The 19,552-nt window shown below is 54.1% G+C and overlaps 1 protein-coding gene across 1 annotated transcript in view; it reads left to right on the top strand.

Annotated features, from left to right (window-relative positions):
• Positions 1-19,552, top strand: part of SH3RF3 (SH3 domain containing ring finger 3) — a 160,410-nt gene that overhangs the window by 93,407 nt on the left and 47,451 nt on the right. The window contains exons 4-5 of the mRNA XM_052648940.1: positions 9,331-9,684; positions 15,347-15,420. Coding sequence (XP_052504900.1) covers positions 9,331-9,684; positions 15,347-15,420 — 428 coding nt within the window. The remainder of the gene's footprint in view (positions 1-9,330; positions 9,685-15,346; positions 15,421-19,552) is intronic.

Raw genomic sequence — 19,552 nt, 5'->3', positions numbered from 1 at the left:
ACAGCCACAGAGCAGGTGCAGTGACTGGTGAGGGCGGCTTTCAAGGAGGAGAGGACATAGCCCAGAGGAGAGGGCTGTGGGCTGCAGGCTGCAGCCCAGGGCTGCACGTGGGTGTGAGAGGCTCCACGCGGGCGTGAGGGGCTGGAGGGTGGAGGTGGGGGTGTCCAGAGTGGTGCTGCAGGAGTCCTGTCTCCCTCCCACTGACCCTCCATATCCATCAGAGCTGCCCGTGTCCATCCGTCCACGCAGCTGGATGGACACGTCCGTAGTGGCGTCTGTCGAGAGCCTGTGTCCTAAACCTGGAGCCATGTGTGCATCTGGTGGGCCTGTCCTCTGGCTCCTGCTCCCCCTTCTGCTGCCCCACACACTGGGATCAGGATCCTCCCTGATCTCCCACGGCCGTGGGGTACCTGCAGATGCCTGTATCCTGGATGAGGAGGTGGGGAAGCTGAGTGAGCCCCAGAAAGTGGGGGCAGCCTCATCCCGGGCAGGGGGTGTCCAGAGAGTTCTGACCTTGGGACCAGATCCAAGCCTCTGTCTGCTGGTGGTGCTGCAGGCCTCGGCTGATCCCTGAGGCTGATTGGTGCTATTTACGGATCCGGGAGAAGATGGAGGCAAAAACTGAAGTCTTGATTTAGCCAAATAGATGTAATGCCCAAAATGGTATGGTTGCTAATGGCAACTGCTTCCTGTGTGAGAGGCTTGGTCTTCGGCGCGATGATTGCTGTGGAAGTCGCTTGAGCCTCCACTAATTGCGATGTTGAACTTGGCCTTTCTTGCTCCTGGAGCACTGTCGTCTCCTTGTCACTTTGCCTTATGAAGAGAGCATGTTATTCTGAGCGTCCATCAGCATCTGTGGTCTCAGAGCTGCCAACATCCCTGGAGACAAACAGCGTTGAAGCTGTCTATTCTGTTTCAAAGGTCCGGGCTGCCCCGCCCACATGAGGTTTGCTGACCCAGTAACTGCTGGCTGTTTCTTCACCTTTGTCTCAGGCCCCAGGGCAGGCAGAGTGTTTCCAGGGAGGAGTCTGGGGAGGGTCCTTGGCTTCTAGTAGAAGGTCCACGCCCAGGCTCGGGAGAAACAGAAAGACACAGGAGCCCGGAGCCCCATCCAAACCTCAGTGTCTCCACAGACCCTAGGTGTATTTGGGATCCAGGTGGATAGACCTGCAGGGGTGTCCCTGGTTGGGGGGCACAGCTCCTGGAAAAGAAACCCTGCATATTGGGGATGCATGGCACTGGGAGGTGGGGTTCTGACTTCCTGCTCTCATTGGGGGGTTGGAGGTGGAGGTTTCTGACTTCCTGCTCCCATTGAGGAGTAGGGAGGTGAGGGGGCGGAGTTCTGACTTCTTGCTCCCATTGGGGGATGTTGGGGGGTACTGGAAGGCTGCTGTCCTGGTCCAACTCTGGACCCACAGGCTACCTGGGCTTCACCCAGCTGTGTGATACATTGGTACCCAGCTTCTTCCTCTGCCAGTGTGGACGGTGCCATGTCCAGAGGGCACCAGGAGGACCCAAGGAGGTACCAGGCACAGCCCCATGTGGTGGTCAGCACCACCCAGAGGCAATGGTTAGCGGCCGCTGGCGTCTGTGAGCAGCATGTCTAGGCAACGAGGCCTCTGGAAGGGGTGGGAGGCCCTCACAGCATCTGAGGGACCTGGCCAGCCATTCCCACTCTCTCAGCCACCCAGGGAGTCAGGGCAGCGACTCCGAGCAGAGGGGCTCTCTCGGATAAAGGGACTCTTCTAGCTACTTCTTTCTTTCCTACCTACAAGCGACCGGCACTGCCAGCTTCTATGAAGTGGCCCTGGTGCCGACATGGGGTTGGCTGTGTGACCGTCAGGCTGTTAGAAGATGAGGGAAGGTGTGCAGCCAGGTGGGTTCTCCAAAGGGAGTCTCCAAGGGATGGGACCCTTGTTGGGCAGCCACTCAGACCCCCAGGCCCCCAGGCTAGTGGCCTGATGAATGGTATCAGTTCAAAACCAGCAGCCTGCAGCCACATCTGGATGACTGACTGTGAAGCTCGAGGTGGGTTCACGTGGTGGTAGCTATTCCTGAGACTCTCCCGTCCCATGGCCTCCCTCATGGCCAGCAGGTGGGTGGGTGGAACTGGCCCCAGAGCCTGCCTGGGGCCTCTTGTAACAACCACCCTCCTGCCCCATTCTTTCCTACAGAGGGTTTTGCTTCACTCTGGGGCTTCAGGCCCCACCTGTGTGGAAGGAAGCAGGAAGTGGCCTCGGTGGGGTAGCACAAGGGAAACATGTGCCCAACAGATGGACGGACAAATGGACAGGGCGTCTGTGCCACGGACGGGTGGGCTGGGCATCCAGGGAACTGGTCTTTAGAAGATGGATGGTGTCTTCCTCGTGTCCTGGGGGTGTCTCCTGATGCGCACACTGGCCTCGCTGCTCGGATCTGGGGAGTGTGGTCGGGGTGTCCCCTGGTGCTTCCCCACAGACACTGAGTTCTGGCTGGTTCTGGTTCTGGTTCTAGGTCTGCTGATGACTCTTGCCCTGTGAATACTGACCCAGTTGGTTTATGGGCTGCATTCCCTGCCGCTTTGCATGTATAGCACCTCTGAGGGGATGCGGTATTGTGAATTTGGCTTCTCGGATATGGGGTGTTCTTGCATGCCTACCAGTGTGTGCAGGCCCTGTCCTGGGATGTACTGAGCTATGCACAGAGAGGCTGTGTGATACTTTTCGTGCCTTGCTCATAGCTTGTTAGGCAGAACTAGGGCGCCTCAGTGTGGGGCTGATTAGATGCCCTTCTAAAGCTATGTTTTCTACTGCATGTCCTGTGGTTTGAGGTTCTTCACTCCTGAACTGTCCAGTGTTCCATGTCTGAAAGCCGTGTTTCTTTCATCTGTGTTTAGCATTTCAGATGAGAGGGTAAATATGGTCCTTGTTGCTCCTTCTTGTTAACCTGTGATGGTTTAGAATTTTTGAAATAAGGGTGACAAACCATTATGTTGTATGAAAGAAAGGTGAAACTGAAGTCGCTCAGTCCTGTCTGACTCTTTGCGACCCCGTGGACTGTAGCCCACCAGGCTTCTCCGTCCATGGGATTCTCCAGGCAAGAATACTGGAGTGGGTTGCCATTTCCTTCTCCAGGGGATCTTCCCAACTCAGAGATCGAACCCAGGTCTCCCACATTGCAGGCAGATGCTTTAACCTCTGAGCCACCAGGGAAGCAGTTGTATACTTTATTATGTTGTGTATACATATGTATTAATACATTATGTATTATGTTGTATACTTTAGCACAATGTCGTATGTCAATTATATTGCAATGATTGATATAACTGCAGTTGGGGACAAACAAGGATGATAAAATTGGGATACCCGAGAGGTATTTTTGGCAGAACAGGAAGTCTGTAGGTCAGCTGTGGCTCTCCCATGCTGAGACCCCTCAGCTCAGGGCCTAGAGTAAACAGCTTCCATCAGAGAAGTGAGGACCAGGTGCAAGCCTCTGGGGTCATTGTTCTCCATGGAGACAGGTTACAACCACATCCAAACACTGTTCTGTGACCAGCGCTCCAGGTGGGCTGGGGGGTGGGGCTTCTCCATATCTCCCAAGCCAGGGTAACCCCTGCTTCCTCACTCAGCTCCTAACTCTCACGACACCCTGATTCTGCCACACCAGAGGTGACCTGACAAAGTCCCAGGGAAGAAACAAGAGCAGAGCTGCTCACGGGTCCCTGCCGTAGAACGCTGGGGAGACGTGATGGTGCTTGAAGCTCCGTTTTGTTTTTCCCTTTTCTTCTTCATGTCCCGTTTCTCATGAGCATCATCGTGAGCACCATCAGTGGGCAGCTGGGGCAGGGGATCCCCCTCTGGACCTGGACATGAGTTCTGCCCACATTTCTGTGTCCAGGTTCAGACTGTGCCTCCATGCAGACCTAATGGGCTTCCCTTACAGGTGACGCCCAGTCACCACAGGGCAGCTGGGTGAGGGAGCGATGGGGGTGGAGCCGACGGGGCTCCACCAGAGACAGGAGGACTTCAGCGTCCCTCGGGTCTGCACCCCAAGACACAATCCGGGCAATGGGATGTGGCCCTGGGTCCTCCACAGAGGCCGGTAGGTGCATAGCTACCAGCTCTTCCTGACCATTCTCCCCTGTAGCACTTTCTGAACTGTTTGTGAAGTTACATCTTACAATGTGATGCATATGAGGTAACATGTTAACAGGTAATGACTCGGATTCCCTGTCATCCTGTCTCTACAGCTGCACAGGTAGCCAGTTTGAGGCCAGACCAATGACAATTCCTTTCCCTTCTCATCCTGGTGTAGTACTCAGCACACAGGAGGCAGTTAGTTCATTTGCGTAGTGTTGTTTGGCTGTGGGCCAGTGTTCCATAGAAGTCAAACTATTCTATAAGGACTAAGCCACCAGCCATCACCAAGGTCTTAGCTGGCACCCTTTCAGCGCACCTGCTTATTAGTACACAGGGACCTAGCAAGTCCTGTGAGACCAGTCCCTCTGGGCCTTGAACTGCCAGCCTCCCTGGAGCCGTCCAGCTGCAAGAGAGCCCAGAAGAAAGCAGAGGCGCTGCCATGAGTGAATGTCCATCTTCCATAGACCAGCGGGATGACAGTGTGGCAACCTGGGGCTGAAATGCAGGGAGGAGCCCGGCCTGGCTGCCGGTGGGGCCCACGCCTCTCCTGGGGCTTTTGCCCGCCTAGCATGGGGATGGCTGCCAGCTGTGCTGCGTTGACTGTTTCTGCTCAGGTGCCAGCGTCTCTCCTCCCTTCCCATCATGTGTTCCCTGCGTGGGCAGCAGTGTCCCTGCAAACCAGGCACATGAAGATGGAACCATTTTTCAGCCAACTGAGCCCCCCGCACTGGATGCCCCCTGGCTTGGAATCTCTGTGTCCTCAGCTGCCGTCTACTCTTCTGCATTCTGCTCAGGGACACAGGCTCCTCAGCAACCCCCTACCTCAGGCCGCCCTAGGCACCCTCCTATCTGCCCTCCCCTTGGCCATGGTTTCCACAGGTGCCTTTGCTCGACTTCCCCCCTCCCACCCCGACTCATCCCATCCAGTCAGTGACTCAGAAACTTCAGTGAGCATTAAAGTTGCCCAGAAAGCCCACGCTCAGCCCCAAGCCTCACAGTGGGTCTGGGTGGACCCGTGTCTGAGAAATAAGTTGGGGAAAAGGCTCTTTTGCAGATTCCATGTGGCCCCAAGGGTGGACCTTGGCCATGGATATGGGGTTACCTGCCCCTTGGGTGGGCCTCCTTCAGTTCAGTTCAGTCGCTCAGTTGTGTCCGACTCTTTGAGACCCCATGAACTGCAGCACGCCAGGCCTCCCTGTCCATCACCAACTCCCAGAGTTCACCAAAACCCATGTCCATCGAGTCGGTGATGGCATCCAACCATCTCATCCTCTGTCGTCCCCTTCTCCTCCTGCCCCCAATCCCTCCCAGCATCAGAGTCTTTTCAAATGAGTCAGCTCTTCACATCAGGTGGCCAAAGTATTGGAGTTTCAGCTTCATCATCAGTTCTTCCAATGAACACACAGGACTGATCTCCTTTAGAATGGACTGGTTGGATCTGCTTGCAGTCCAAGGGACTCTCAAGAGTCTTCTCCAACACCACAGTTCAAAAGCATCAATTCTTCGGCGCTCAGCTTTCTTTATAGTCCAACTCTCACATCCATACATGACCACTGGAAAAACCATAGCCTTGATTAGACGGACCTTTGTTGGCAAAGTAATGTCTGCTTTTAAATATGCTACCTAGGTTGGTCATAACTTTCCTTCCAAGGAGTAAGCGTCTTTTAATTTCATGGCTACAATCACCATCTGCAGTGATTTTGGAACCCAGAAAAATAAAGTCACCCACTGTTTCCACTGTTTCATCTATTTGCCATGAAGTGATGGGACCAGATGCCATAATCTTAGTTTTCTGAATGTTGAACTTTAAGCCAACCTTTTCACTCTCCTATTTCACTTTCATCAAGAGGTTCTTTAGTTCTTCTTCACTTTCTGCCATAAGGGTGGTGTCATCTGCATATTTGAGGTTATTGATATTTCTCCCTGCAATCTTGATTCCAGTTTGTGCTTCCTCCAGCCCAGCGTTTCTCATGATGTACTCTGCATATAAGTTAAATAAGCAGGGTGACAATATACAGCCTTGACATACTCCTTTTCCTATTTAGAACCAGTCTGTTGGTCTATGTCCAGTTCTAACTGTTGCTTCCTGATGTGCATACAGGTTTCTCAAGAGGCAGGTCAGGTGGTCTGGTATTCCCATCTGTTTCAGAATTTTCCACAGTGTATTGTGATCCACACAGTCATAGGCTTTGGCATAGTCAATAAGGTGGAAGCAGATTTGGCATGGAGAGATTTGATTCTAGGTGTTTATAAGGTGACAACAGAGCCGGGCTTGGCTGAGATTCAGGCTGTGTTCAGTGCAGAAGGAACGGCTTGGCTGACTGTGCAGCTGGAAAGGGCCGCAGGCCGCCAGGCTTCTTGCCTCCAGAGCTGAGAGCATTTGTGGGGAGATGGCCCTGCCGTTTCTGCTGCCTCCACATTCATTCTAAGACTTGACCAGGAATTACTTCTGAGATTAACTCTCTGGGCCACTTGGAGAAACCCCTCCCGTCATCATGTTCCTCCTGCTCCCTTTGGCAGCATTTCTGTGTGGAGGAGAGGCTGTGTGTCCCTGATGACCTGACCCGTGCGTGTACTCTGTCCACTGTCTGCAACCGCTGCAACTCCATCAGTTACTGCAGAGAGAAAACACAGCTAATTTGAGCTGCGCCCACTCAGAGAGGCTCAGAGCTCTCCTCTGTGGCTTTTGTTTATTCCAAAGCCTCAAAGTGAGAGCAGTTAGGAGCTGAGTGTGAAGCTGTTGAGGACTCCATGCCTCTCAGTCTGCTGGCACATCTGAGCCCTGGACCGAAAGAGTGGTTTTCAGCACGTGGCCATCCAAGCTGCCTCTCGTTTACTGAGCGACTGCTGTGAGCCAGGCCCTGGGAGAGTCATCTTGAAACCTAGGTTTTCATGGGAAGAGACACAGATGGAGAGAAGGTGAAGTCTAGAGGGAGTGTGTCCTCCGTGGAGGACACGGAGCTGGAAATGGGAGGAAGCTAGGGGAGGAGCTGTAACTCTCCCGCTCAGAGGGACCCGCAGAGAAGCCACCTTGGGGACAGGAGGAAGGGTGAGGGGCCAGCCCCCAGTGCCTGTGGCTGAGAGACTGTGGGGCCAGGGTGACCCAGTAGGCCCAGTGGGGAGGCGTGGGGAGAGGGCAGGGGCCATGGGAGGCCAGCCTGCTCACTCTAGGGACTCCAGAGTTTGCTCCACACATCAGAAGTAGGTGACTCCAGCCCCCCTGCCTGCTCCAGGAACAGCCCTTGTCCCTCTGTCCACTGACCCCTATGCCCAACCATGTCATTCATTTCTAACTTTTGCCTTTACCTGGAGTTGATAGCATAAAGCTAAGGTAAAGAGAAACTTTCAGAGGAAAAGTTTTCAGCTGTGCTGGGTATCAGCCCTCCCGGAGCAGCCCTGCCATCTTGTCACCATCTCCCAGCCGACCCTCCACCCGCTGTCACCTCCCCATGGTCCACTGTCACATACGGACCGGACCATCTCTACAAAGGTGACTCAGGCCTCACTCCTGCCTGTGTCCCTGGGGCAGGGGGCATTACTCTCAGAATGAATCCAGGCTCCTCTCTGCAGCCCACAGGCCCACAGGCCTGAGGGATCTGTCAGCCTCACCCCTTCCTCACCGCACCCCCGCCCCCACCCCCACCACATGACCTTCAGGCCAGACCCCTCTGCCATTGTCATAGAACAGAGATTCGGTGAACAGCATGAGGCCACGCCGTTTTTCTGCCTCTGGAGGGTGCTCCTCTGGGGTCCCCTCGCCCGCGGCAGGGGTGGGAGGAAATGCAGAGGCTTCGCCACCGGGAAGCAGCGTTTGTCACTCTCCCTGCGGTTTGTGGAGACTGTCTTCTTCAGTGGACATCGGCTCATCCTCCTTTCAGCACCCGTGGGAGGCACTCAGGCCACCCTGAAGCCCAGCTCTCCTTGTGGGGGCAGGGTGGTAGACATGTCAGCTCGGGGCAGACATGTGGTGGGCTGCTGATCGTGTGGCTGAGTGGCCTGTGTCTGTGGGGCCAGGGCGTACCTGGTCCTGCTGTGTGCACACGTGCTCTGGGCGTGCACATACCTGCCTTGTCCTTCCCTGGATTTCCTGGTCCTGAAACTGTGGTTTCTGACACTGAATCCACAGGGTCCCTGGGACTGAGTGAGGGGCTCCAGGGCTGCTGCTCTGGGCTAAGGGGGAGTTGAGCCCAGCGGTGGCGGCAGTGCCATTATTTCCATACAGAAACCTGCCACGTGGAGGCACAGGGCGGGTAGTTTAGACCAGGTTCTGGTGCCCATGCTTCCTGCTTCTGCTCTTTGGGTGGCCCCGCAGTTAGGTGCAGAACAGGGGGTACAGAGGCCGGCCTCCAGGGTCAGAGGGCCCCCGCAAAGAAGGGGGAGGGGATTCAGCACTGTAGAAGGAGCAAATGAGTAAAACCTTAAAATAGAGCAAAACAGCTGAGCCTCAGTGAAGGCAGCATTTCAGAGGAAATGATCCTGGATTTAGATCCCAGGTTTTGGGGCCTGGAGTGAGTTGTACGACCCCACCCCAACCCTGTGAAGGACGGGTGTTTGCAGTGGAAATGCAGACAGCCCTGTGCCTGAGCCATTCGGTGCAGCTGTACTCCAGCGCCTGAGATCTGTCAGCTTGGCCTGTGGACGCACCATCCCTTCCTTTCGCTGTGCAAATCCAGCAGCAAAGGCTTGCAACCCTTCTCTGCACCAGCCCCTGGTACGGTGCCCCACTGTGGCCCTGAGCTCAGGCCTGGGCTCTGCTGTGTTCCTGTTGGGCCCTGCTCCCCACCTGGTATACAGGTGTGTCCTGTTTCAGGGGGGCCTTTGTTCTGCCCACGTCCCCGGACTGTGGGGACAGGGCTCTGCCGCAGCAGAGGCTGCATGCACAGGGGATGGACGGGGGTGGTGCGTCCTGCTGGCCCACGAGGTGGGGAGCACATGGGGGCACTTCTCCCCACCCCCTGGGTGTTTCCCAGGCAGCACAGTTCGGCCACAGTGGGGCAAAGGGAGCAGACCCCTTTGATTGAAACACAGGTTTTCAATCAAGTGCCCAGATGCCACCCTGGCCTTTACTGTGTTTCCTCAACACTGTTCCTATTGCACGTGCTGTTGGAAGGTTCCAGTACCCCAAACACACTGGCAGCTTTGAGGCGTGAGCAGAAGGCTGGACGTGGGTTGCGGCTGCTGCTCACTGACCCTCCTCTTCCTCTCTCCTTAGCTCAATGATGCTGCCAAGCAGCTGATGGAGATGGACAAGCTGGGCCTGGCCTCGGCGTCCGGCTGCCTTGCCTCCCTGCCCTCTGAGGCCGGCGCAGTGGCCAGCGTGGCCCCGGGTCCCACTTCAGGCAGCACAGGGGCAGTCAGCGCCTTCCAGCGGCGTGTGGACAGCAAGAAGAACGCCAAGAAGCGGCACTCCTTCACGGCGCTCAGCGTGACGCACAAGTCCACCCAGGCCAGCGGCCACAGGCGCTCCATGGAGATCAGTGCCCCCGTGCTCATCAGCTCCAGCGATCCCAGGGCCGCGGCCAGGATCGGGGACCTGGTGCACCTGTCCCGCAGTGCTCCTGCCCAGGTAATGCCACAGCCTGCGACCTGGGGGCCCTCCTCAGCACCACTCACTTCCCTCCCCCAGTCCCTGGACGGGCATGAGAAGGCCAGGCACCTGTGCCTTTTGGGGCCCAAGCCTCAGGGCCCCCAGGTCCCAGTGGAGGTGAGTCTCCATCTCAACCACAGCACTTACACAGCCCTGGTGGACATGAGGGACTTCTCAGGGGCCCGAGACAGCCTCTGAAGGTGCGGTCCCAGCCCCCTGAGCCCTCTGACGCAGGAGAAAGCCTGGATTAGCGCTCCTGTGTCTTCAGCATCTGGTTGTGAGCCTGGCTGATGTGCTCCCTGTGACCATGGGTCTATGGAGCCCTTCTGTGTGGGACAAGGCACCAGCTCCATCTACCAGGGAAGTCAAGGGGATTTGCTTCGCTCACAGCCAACTAGCAGAGCCAGACTGGTTCTGCTGGCTGCACGAAAGGCCAGTCCATTAAGAGTTGAGGGGTTGGGGTCAGCAGCAGAGATGACCGGGTCTTGGGACCTGTGTTCCTAAGTTACACTGGAAGCAAACATTGTGACCGGGCTCAGGCCCTCAGTAAGGCCATCAGGAGGGGTGAGAGGTCAAGGGAAGCAGCTGCGCCCATCTCTGGACCCTTGTCACTCAGCTGTTGGGAGGAAGAAGGGGTGTGATTGTTGTGAGTTAAGAGCAGGCCGGCAGGGCCTGTGGGGCTTCCCTGGTGGCTCAGCAGTGAAGAATCACCTGCCAGTGCAGGAGACACAGGAGGCAGGGTCCATCCCTGGGTCAGAAGATCCTCTGGAGAAGGAAATGGCAACCTACTCAAGTATGCTTGCCTGGGAGATCCTATGGGCAGAGGAGCCTGGTGGGCTACAGTCCATTGGTTGCAAAGAGTTGGACACGACGCACCCTCACTCACAGGGCTATGAATGGCAGGTGCCAGTGTAGGCAGTGCTCGTGGGCAGTGGTCATGGGTGGTGGACGCTTCTTGGTGGAAAAAGGCCCCACCCGTTGACTCAAAGTCAAACCTTACGACATCCAACAGGTCAGAAGTAGTCCTGTAACTGCCTCCCTCATCCCAGCTCGTTAGCGTTTTGCGATTTTCAGGGCCTGACTGAATGGTTCCCAAGCTTCCCACTTAAGGGGTCCCTCCCCTTCAGAGTGACCCGGGGAGGCCTATCAAGCTCCTGGCCCAGCTGTGGCCCAGCAGGACGAAGGCAGGGGCTGGAGGTGTGTCCTCTGCAGACGGCACTCAAGTGGGTCGGCCAGCTTTTTGGCCTTTTAGAGCTTGCAACCTCGTGGTCTCTATTGCAGCTTCCTTCCACCCTGGGAGCCAGGAGAATCTTGTTGATCAGGCAGGGGCGGCAGCGGCCAGACGTGACCTCGGGTGGGTCTGTGGACCCAAGTGGACCTGGAGCCAGAGGCTCAGGGCTGCGTTGAGAATCTGTGGACCTGTCATGGCCCCTTCAGGTGAAGTGTGAGTGGAGCCACTTGAGGTGAGCTTGGCCTCCCATCGGCCTCTGTCTTGCGTGGCCAGCCAGCTTTCCCGGGGCTGATGGAGAGAACTGTGGATGTTCCATTGGCACAGCACGATGGCTCCTTCTCCCAGGACAAACTGTTTCCTTCAGATCCTCGGCCTCTGACCTCTAGCTGCTGGTGTGAGCTTGGCCAGCCCAGGCCAGGCTCTGCCCGGCTGGGCTCACCACCCAGACCCTGCCTCCGGGCACCCTGGCCCTGCAGGCTGTTGGCTGTTCTTCTTGGAACTAAGCAAAGAGTTTGGCTGTAAACGTTTTATTCTGAAGTTTTATTGGGGAAGCATGTTCCTGAGAATCTTTTACACCCTGTGTTCCAGCGTGGTAGCAAGTGATGAGTGAACGTGCCCATTTCCCAGCTCCTCAGGGTGATGACAGTGTTTTCTGGACACATACTAAAATGAAAGTGAGATGTTTCTTCTTAGGGTCTTGGTCTGCGTCAAGAAAAGTGACTTGGAGCCCCTTTTAGAAGGGGTGCAGTCCACCAACCCACAGACCGTTTTCCCTTTTATTAATCCCAGTGGGAAATTAAAGGCCTGGTTCCCGGCTACTGCTCAGGGTCCCCGGGAAACGCCGCGGTACGGCCTCCGGCGCCTGGTAACAACCTGACGGTTTAGAATCACTCCTTCTTGGGCTCGTCCTAGACTCCTGTCAAATGCTCCGTGGGCCACTGCTGAACGAGGCCAGATGGGTCACTGGGATCGGCCCCCCCGTGGTTAGTGGCCCCGAGGACTGTGCCACCCACGTCCTCACCCTGCTGGCGATTCCTCTGGTCGGGCTGTGCTAGCCTCCGGGGCTGAGTCCCAGCACGCGGTCATTAGGAGTCTACTGAATAGATTCCGCCTCATCTCAGCCGACACCTTACCATGATGGGTCAGGCAGGCACAGGGCGGGGCCGGGAAGGAGGCGCCAGAGCCGGGGCGGGGCCGGGGCGGGCGGGGGAGAAGGCGGGGCCGGGGCGGGCGGGAGAGAGGGCGGGGCCGGGGCGGGCGAGGGAGTGGGCGAGGGCGGGGCCGAGGCGAGGGCTGGCTAGGCGTCACCAGGAGACAGGAAGAGCCTGTCCCAGGGCTGCGTTCCCAATAATTTTTATCTGAAAGCTCTGGAGCCGTTTACTTCCTTCCTTCATCCCTGCCCAGTTCCCTCACTCCTACCAAGCCCTCGCTAATTCCTTCAGGTCCAGAATCATTTAAAAGTTCAGTTCACTTCAGTCGCTCAGTCGTGTCTGACTCTTTGCAACCCCATGAACCTCAGCACGCCAGGCCTCCCTGTCCATCACCAACTCCCAGAGTCCACCAAAACCCATGTCCATCGAGTCGGTGATGCCATCCAACCATCTCATCCTCTGTCGTCCCCTCTCCTCCTGCCCTCAATCTCTGCCAGCATCAATCAGGGTCGTTTCAAATGAGTCAGCTCTTCGCATCAGGTGAGGTATTGGAGTTTCAGCTTCAACATTAGTCCTTCCAATGAACACCCAGGACTGATCTCCTTTAGGATGGACTGGTTGGATCTGCTTGCAGTCCAAGGGACTCTCAAGAGTCTTCTCCACACCACAGTTCAAAAGATCAATTCTTCGGCGCTCAGCTTTCTTTATAGTCCAACTATAAAAATCAAAGCAGAATCAGCCTCCAGCCCTCAGCTAGGAGACAGGCCCCAGACCCGGCAGGAAGCCTGTTCCACGTGGTCACAACGGAGGGCATGGGGCTGCACTGAACGACCTCAGATGTTCTTCATCCCTTGGGAAAAGAGGTTATCACAGGTGTGGCCTCTCATGCCTGCATCCCTGCTCTAATGGAGGGTCTGCCCTGAAACTCCACTTATTTGCTCTGTGGCCTCTGTCGTGTCCATCTCAGCTGAGGGCCAGGTGTCCAGGGAGGGCCCGGCACTGCTCCCCTGTGGCTCCTGTAGGGCATCCTCATGGCTCCAATGCTGGGTGAGCACCCTGTCCTCCTGCCCCCAGCATCTGTCATCCAGAGTGACGGGCTGGGTCCGTAGGTTCAGCTCTGCGGCTCAGAGCTCAGCCACACCAGCCTCTCTCTCCTCTAGCTGGGAGGCAGAGGCAGTCTCATCTGAGCTTGTCTCCTCCGGGTGAATCATGGCTGGAGTGGCTGGAGAGCAGTGAGGTGCAGAGAGACACTGGGGAAGGCTATCTCCAGGCACAGTGGGATTCAGCAGCCACGCCAGGTCATGCGGCTTCACATGTGGTGCCTGTTGGCTGGTAGCTGTTTCAGGAGGCTTTATTTGCACAGGAGCCCTCTGATAAGAGTTGGGTTGTAAGTCTAGCTCCATCCAAGCCAGTCATCTTGTGGGTCTTGCCATCCAGCTGAGGCCCTCATGGCACTGTGGCCACAGTGCCCAGATTTGGTCAGCAGCATGGCTGATCAGCAGGGTCACCCCACAGTCCTCTCCTGGCCCCTCCTGGCCCCCCACAAAGGTGGCATGTATGGAATCCAGGAAACATGTGGTCACATCAACCAAAGCTTGATCTTGAAACAGACCTCAGATAATTGAACTCTGTGATTCTGTGTATCTCACTTTGAAAATGTATTGGAACCACTCACTGTTGGTAATAAAATGATGGAAAACCTGAACAATTTTTTAAAAACTCAAATCCCAACTCCATAAGTACTGGCTTTATCATCTATATGTAAATTTCCCAATGGAAGCACAGTGTCTTTTATAGAAACAAGCTAAACCTGGGTGTCCAGCTCCCTCACCCAGTCCCGTTCGATGTGCTCCACGCAGCTGTCCACACCCACCTGTGCAGGTCCTTCTCCCTGTCGTGTGGGGCATGCTGGTCGGCAGACAGTCTCAGCTCAGCCTCTGTCCTTCCTCCGCCCTTTCTCGAGGCTGAGTCTTCACCTCTGACCTCCAATGGCTGCAGAAAGAATGAGGCCAGCATTTCCTTGCTCACAGCTGTGAATTACTGTGTCTAATATTCCAACTCACCTGGAAGGTGAGGCCCCTCGATGGCCATTTCCTCACCCCTCCAGGCCCTGTCTTCACTGCTTGATTCTTGGGGACCAGGCTTCACAGTTTTGTCTGGTGCCCTGCTGTTCTGAGTGGGGTGCACCCTGTCCCTGTCGCTGAGCTGTGGTCGGGGCAGAAGTCAGGGCCCGAGGGTGAAACATGCCTAGGGTCGCAGGCTGAGAGCTCAGGGCTCAGGGACCCTGTGCTAATCCTGAACGCACATGTCCAGGCCGTGTCCCCACTTCCCAGCCCCTGGTCAGCTTCCTGCTGCGTCATCCTCAGGATCCAAGCACATCAGACTCTCTGTGTCCAGTGCCCAGCCCCGTGACCTCCCCTGGGTCTCACACTCCCCACTCCCTTCACTCAGCATCTCTGTCCTGCCAGTCACTAAGGAAGGAAACTCAATGCTCCTTGTCTTGCACGCCATTCCTGACCTGAATCCACTTGTCCTGTTGGTAGAGGGGGAATGACAGCCCCAAATATGTCCAGCCCTGATCCCCAGAACTCATGAGTGTTTTGCCTTCCTTGGCAGGAGACCAGGAAATGGAGCTAAGAGACAGCTCTGGACCCTCTGGGCCATTGTAACCTTCTGAGAGGAGTCCAGAGGGCCAGAGTCAGTGAGAAGCAAGACCGACCCCCGGGGTCCTCCCCTGTTGAGTTTCCTGGAGCTGCTGTAGCAAACCGGGTGCACTGGCTCCTTCTGCCTCAGCCAGCCCCTCAGCAGCTCACCGTGTGCCTGGCACTCGGCAGGGATCACCTGCGAGGGGCCGTCCCTCCGTCATCTTGCAGAGTGGACCCTTGAGGCTTTGCACACCTGGTCAGGCGAGATGCCATGTTTCACATCCTGTCCGCTCTAGCTGCTGTGTTCACTGTGGAAAGACTGGTTTTCCTTAGCACTCAGGGATGTGGTTTTAAATAAGCTTACATCTTGAAGCATGAAAAGTTTTGTCTGGCTTTTCTTGGACAAACACAGGAGTAACTAATGCAAGTCCTGAGAATAAAGGCAGCCCTCTCCCCCACCCCCATCTCCTTGCACATTGAATGCTGCATCCGCTGTCCAACCAGACGTGGGCAGGAGCAGTTTCCTGAGCTGCTGTGGGAGGGATAGGGTTCACTGGCTGCCAGGCTCCCCCTGGAGCCTGCAGTCCACTCACTGTGTTCTTGTCTGTTTCCAGGACTCCTCGGCCGGATCCACCCCAGTGACCGAACAGCAGAGCACAGCTCCCAGAGTCCAGCTGCCTCTCAATGTGTGAGCTGCCGTTTATGTGTTGGGCCCCAGCTTTCAGTACCTACCCCCACCCTACTAGCGTGTCCGTGTGGGGTTTTCTAGTGTATCACCCACTAGGTTCTGTGCTCTCAGGACTGCTGATGCGGCAGCCTGGAGAGCGGGTTGGCAGGTTTATCAGCGTCTCTGCTTCTCCAACATTCAGTGAGAGCAGGAGGGTGGTCCAGACACTTGACACCAACTGATCACTCAGGAAAGGGCCCCAGAGGCCCCTGAGGAGGTGTGCGTGGGCCCCATGGGGCAGAGGATGACCGGAGAAGCGGGTGCCACCAACGGCCCAGACGCAGCCTCCGGCCGCCCCACTCCCCAAAACGAGATGCTCGTCATCACCAAATCGAGCCAGTTGAACGCTGCTGGGAAGTGAAATGTTTGTCTATTAAGAGAACCTGCTCTTGTTAAATGACAGCTTCTAAAAGATACGTCATTTAACGTCACCGTTCAGGAGCGTTCTGAAGAGCACCTTGCCGGCTGCCGTCAAGTAACTGCTGTTCAGATACTTGAACGAACATTTAAGGTGGAGAATGTGAATGTGGCAAACAACGTGGCAGGGTGGAAAGCTCCCAGGGTCCAGAGCGGCCAGAGTGTCAGCCTGTGTCGCTGCGGAACACTGAGGGTCTGGAGCACGCGAGGCTTTCACAGTGCAGCCTGCCTGCCTTAGGTAGGATTCCCAGCAGGCGACTGCGTCCCTCCGCTGTGCAGGCTCGGCTTCTCTTCAGAGTCCAGTCCCGACGCGCGCCCTCTTCTGGCGGCAGATGGGAATCCCCGAGCGCCGCGCTTACCTGCTCGCTCTGTGGGAACTGGGTTCTTGCCGCAACCGACCCAACCAAGGGCCTGGGGACCCTCCCCCTTTACACAGCTTCCTGAGGGGACGCAGGTTAGTAGGTGCTGTCTAGAGTCTTCAGGAAGAAATTCAGGACAACACTGGACAAGAGGTGCTCCCTTCCAGCCAGGTCTCCGCTTCAGCCTGGGAACAGGGCACAGGGGCAGGCGGGCAGTCATCTCACTCTTGAAAACTGGGTGCCAGACACTTTTCTGAAGAAGCAGCCTGTTCTGTGGGAGACAGTGGGGCTCCTGTCGCTTCCTGAGCACGAGACGGGGCAGGAGAGCTCTTCAAGGACAAGCCCAGGGGTTTCGTCTTGGCATTCCTAGCAAGGTGCCTGGCATGCAGGCTCTCAGGAGCTATTCCCTTGTTCAGAGACAGCCAGTCCTCCCCTGCTGGACGCTGAGGGTCCTGGTGGCAGCCCACCCCCTGCTCTTGTGCCCCAGTCAGCTACCCAAGAAGGCGGCTCTGCCTCGGACCCCAGAAGGTTACGAGTTCCAGGAGTATCACCCCAGAGAGCCATCAGAACATTCTGGAGGCCTCAGCCACCTAAGGACCCTCCGTATCACAGGGAGCTTAAGTTTGGGGCAGAGCATGTAGGGACTTATTTCTCTCCCAGACCCCCACCACCACCCTGGGGCTTGAGGGGTCAGTGTGGTCCCCAGCCCCCTGCCCACTCCCTCTGCCTCACCCCAGAGCATGGCTGTTTGGGTGGAGATCTTCGTTTAGCTGACAGAAGGGAGTCCGATCCATCTTTCAAAGGATAATGAGCATTTTGGCAGTAATGTGTCTGCTGGTCATGGTGGTTGTCACCTGGATGGTGGCCAGCATGAGTTTAACTGGCTACTGCACCTTAATGTGTGTGTTCTGTAGCTCTATCTTTTGAAATATAGCTCTGTTCTTTTCTCAGGGTTTCTTTGGATCTTTGATGTCTTTTGTGATTTCATACAAATTTTAGAATTATTTGTTTTAGTTCTATGAAAAATGCTATTGAAATTTTCATAGGGATTGCATTGAACCTATAGACTGTCTTGGGTGGTATGAACATTTTAACAATATTTACTGTTCTAATCCTTGAGCACAAAATATCTTTCCATTTATTGTGTCTTCGTCAGTTTCTTTCATCAGTGTCTTATAGTGTTCATTGTTTTCACCTCCTTGGTTAAATTGATTCCTAGATATTGTATTCTTTTTGATGCAGTTGTGAATGGGATTGTAGTCTTCATTTTTCTTTTAGATAGTTTGTTGCTAGATTTCTATTTATTAATATCATATGCTGCAACTTTATAAAATTCATTGAAGATTTCTAGTAGTTTCTTTGTGGCATCTTCTAGATTTTCTGTGTATAGTATCATGTCATCTGCAAACAGTGACAATTTTACTTCTTCTTTTCCTGCATGGATTTCTCTTTTTCTTGTTGGATTGCTATGATTAGGACTTCCGGTATTATGTTGAAAAAAAGTGGTAAGAGTGGGCATCCTTGTGTCGTTCCTGATATTAGAGGAAATGCTTTTAGCTTCTCACTGTTGAGTATTACGTTTTGTTTCTGGTGTTTTTCAGTACTAAGTCATTTCTGACTCTTTGCAACTCCATGGACTGCCACACACCAGGCTCCCCTGTTCTCCACTATCTCCTGAAGTTTGCTCAAACTCATGTCCTTTGAATTGGTGATGGTATCTAACCATCTCATCCTCTGCTGGCCCCTTCTCCTTTTGCCTTCAGTCTTTCACAGCATCAGGGTCTTTTCTATTGAGTTGACTCTTCTCATCAGGTGGCCAAAATATTGGAGCTTCAGCATTGGTCCTTCCAATGAATATACAGGGTTGATTTCCTTTAGAATTGACTGGTTTGATTTCCTTGCAGTTCAAGGGACTGTCAAGAGTCTTCTCCAGTACTATAATTCAAAAGCATCAGTCCTTCGGCATTCACCTTCTTTATGGTCCAACTCTCACATCTGTACGTGACTATGTTTTGACTATATGGACCTTTGTCAGCAAAGTGATGTTTCTGCTTTGTAATATGCTGTCTAGGTTTGTCATAGCTTTCCTTTCAAGGAGCAAGCATCTTTCAGTTTCGTGGCTACAGTCATAATCTTCAGTGATTTTGGAGCCCAAGAAAATAAAATCTGTCACTGCTTCCACTCTTTCCCCTTCTATTTGCCATGAAGTGATGTGACCTGATGACATGATCTTAGATTTTTTTAATGTTGAGTTTTAAGTCAGCTTTTTCACTTTCATCAAGAGGCTCTTTAGTTCCTCTTTGCTTTCTACCTTTAGAGTGGTATCATCTGCCTATCTGAGGTGGTTGATATTTTTCCTGGCAGTCTTGATTCCAGCTTGTGCTTCATCCAGCCCTGCATTTCACATGATGTAGTCTGCATATAAGTTAAATAAGCAGGGTGACAATATACAGCCTTGAGCTACTCCTTTCCCAATTTTGAACCAGTCAGTTTTTCCATGTCTGGTTCTAGCTGTTGCTTCTTGACCTACATACAGATTTCTTAGGAGGCAGGTACTCCCAGGTACTCCCATCTCCGTAGGAATTTCCCACAGTTTGTTATGATCCACACAGTCAAAGGCTTTAGTGTAGTCAATGAAGCAGGTGCTTTTCTGGAATTCCCTTCCTTTCTCTACGATCCAAGGAAAGTTGGCGATTTGATCTCTGGTTCCTCTGCCTTTTCTAAAACCAGCTTGTACATCTGGAAGTTCTTGGTTCACATACTGCTAATGCCTAGCTTGAAGGATTTTGAGCATAAACTTACTAGCATGTGAAATGAGCACACTTGTACCGTAGCTTGAACATTCTTTGGCATTGCCCTTCTTTGGGATTGGAATGAAACTTACCTTTTCCAGTCCTGTGGCTACTGCTGAGTTTTCCAAATTTGCTGATGTATTGAGTGCAACACTTTGACAGCATCATCTTTTAGGATTTGAAATAGCTCAGCTGAAATTCCATCACCTCCACTAGCTTTGTTTATAGTATGCTTTCTAAGGCCCACTTGACTTAACACTCCAGGATGTCTGGCTTTAAGTGAGTGACCACACCAACATGGGTCATTAAGATCTTTTTTGTACAGTTCTTCTGTGTATTCTTGCCACCTCTTTTTAATCTCTTCTGCTTCCGTTAGGTCCTTGCCATTTCTGTCCTTTGTTGTGCCCATCCTTGCATGAAATGTTCCCTTTATACTTCCAGTTTTCTTGAACAGATCTCTAATCTTTCCCATTTGATTGTTTTTCTTCTATTTCTTTGCACTGTTCATATAAGAAGACCTTCTTA

This window comes from Budorcas taxicolor, chromosome 11, assembly GCF_023091745.1.
Source record: "Budorcas taxicolor isolate Tak-1 chromosome 11, Takin1.1, whole genome shotgun sequence".
Classification (NCBI taxonomy): Eukaryota; Metazoa; Chordata; class Mammalia; order Artiodactyla; family Bovidae; genus Budorcas; species Budorcas taxicolor.
This window is presented reverse-complemented; position numbering and strand designations above follow the sequence as displayed.